Here is a 2219-nt window from a genome sequence, read left to right on the forward strand (position 1 = left end):
TGGCGTTCGTCACGTAGTCAGCTTCTTTCATGAAAGCTGTCTGTGCAGATGTCCATTCCTTCTTCGGAGTTTGCTGTATTTCGGAATATGCTTCATTAACCGCCTCGGTAGGAGTAGTGTAGTGAAGAATGAGAGAAAGGTCATTTTTACTTGTGGCCGTGGATGCCATGTCCAGGTCAGCAATCCATTGATCAATGTTAGTACCATCTTCGTCGAGGATTGACCACGAGATGGCAGGGATTTGTGTGTGCTAGAAGGCATCTTAGATTAGTGATTGGATCGGGAAGTCAATAAAAGGCCCATAACCTATAGAGACCCCTTTCTCCGATGTTTCTTAGTAACTCTAAACTTTTATTACAAGGTGAAAAACTACTTATAATGAACAGGATATTATACTGCACATGCACCTATCCAGGGTCGCGTGGCAGTCCAGTGAAAACCGCAATTGACGTTTAAGACCTAAAAAAGATAAACTAGGTTTGTCCAGAAACAACCATCTTTAAAAAAGACGCGGGCCGAAAGACAGCTTTGCTTCGGAATTCGCCCTTCGCCCTTCTTCTTTTTCAGAAGTAACTAAATTGAATAAATATCTATGTTTTTTTTCCTATTTTAAAAATATAAATATGCTTGTATTTATTTAAAAATAATTATGTATGTATTTGTTTATTAAAAATAAATATGTATTTATTTATTCAAATACGCCGTTACGCGTCCCCGGGCCCGGGGCGTAATACGATATATTTATTTTGGCACCGCGCTATATTTTGTTTGTTTTGTTTGTTTTGTTTTAAACTAATTTAGTAGGCTATGGGTTTTTTTTACACCAATACCCCTTAAATAGCTACAAAAATTGCATTCTCTCAGTCTCTACTATCTACATTATTCTCCAGTCTCTACTGTCCACAGCTACAGTCTATCTACAGCCTCTGCTATCCACAGTCTCTACTATCAGTCTACAGTGACTACACTCCCCATTTTTGCCGCAATGTTAGTGTAAATAATTTTGTATGATTCAGACGGGTGTGACACTGTGTAAATATTTAATTTTGTTTTAGGGTTCACAGAAGGCTATGACAATTGTAAAAAATTAGGAGGGGTCATGAAAGAGTATATAATATTCATCAAACAAATATATAAACACTGACCAAATATATTTTAAACACAGTTACAACAGTACACATTACACGCGCATACACACAAACACACGCACACACGTGAAAGTGTATAACCAATATATATTGATACACACTCACAGATTTATAACCTACATACATGTTTCCGTATTCGGTATTTCGCCATTTGAAGAAAGATGAGTGATCAACGGTCCCCTGAGTCGATCAACAGGAGCAAACGTCCCGCAACGGATGACCTTGACACACACAAACAACCTAAACAAACACGTTTAGATATTACCGACGCAGGAATGGAAAAAACCCATATCAACGCTCCTGTCGATACCAAGATACTACATTCGAACTTATTAGTTGGTACGAGCACAACAGCGTCAGGAGCCGATACCTTAGACACAGTTATAGTAACGAGGAAAGCGGTACAACCAGCGCAACCGGGAGGACCTATCAGATGTAAACGTCAAAGACAGGCAAAAGGAGCGCTTGCAAGTCACGTACAGCGGCGATCTGAACGTATGCGCGAACTCAATGAGCGGCTCATACACGTGTTTGATGAGCCTGTGTTGACGGAGAGTGAAAAGGCACAGGTACAGGCGGATGTGGAGAAGGAGAAGGAGCGTGCATCTCGCGATGCTGCCGCCCAGATAGCGCGGATGGAGGAGCGTCTTATTTCGGCACGTGAGAAAAAAGCGAGTTTAATCCGGGAGCTGGATGAAGTGACGGCGCGGAAAGCAAAATGGGAAAGGCAACGCGACGAAGCGGTGAAGAGTACGGCCCAGATAGTGAGCAAATGTTCGCGGGTACAGAACGACAACGAAAGCATGCAGGTGTGTTTTGGGCAATTGATATGCAAGGTAAACATCACTCATGGGTTCTACTTTATGCTCGTGTTATATATATATATATATATATATTATACCTAAACTATTCCTCATACACCTGAGTCTATTTAACATGACTCACTACTACACGTGGACCACACAGAGATTACAATATATATATATATATATATATATATATATATATATATATATATATATATATATATATATATATATATATATATATATATATATATATATTATATTA

At 39.3% G+C, this 2219-nt stretch overlaps 1 protein-coding gene across 1 annotated transcript in view; it reads left to right on the plus strand.

Annotated features, from left to right (window-relative positions):
* The first annotated feature begins 1178 nt into the window (after positions 1-1178).
* The window catches only part of SARC_09711 (hypothetical protein), a 3682-nt gene continuing 2641 nt past the window's right edge, over positions 1179-2219 (plus strand). The window contains exon 1 of the mRNA XM_014296268.1: positions 1179-1957. Coding sequence (XP_014151743.1) covers positions 1310-1957 — 648 coding nt within the window. The 5' untranslated portion in view covers positions 1179-1309. The remainder of the gene's footprint in view (positions 1958-2219) is intronic.

This window comes from Sphaeroforma arctica (genome assembly GCF_001186125.1).
Source record: "Sphaeroforma arctica JP610 unplaced genomic scaffold supercont1.1022, whole genome shotgun sequence".
NCBI classification, from domain to species: Eukaryota; class Ichthyosporea; order Ichthyophonida; genus Sphaeroforma; species Sphaeroforma arctica.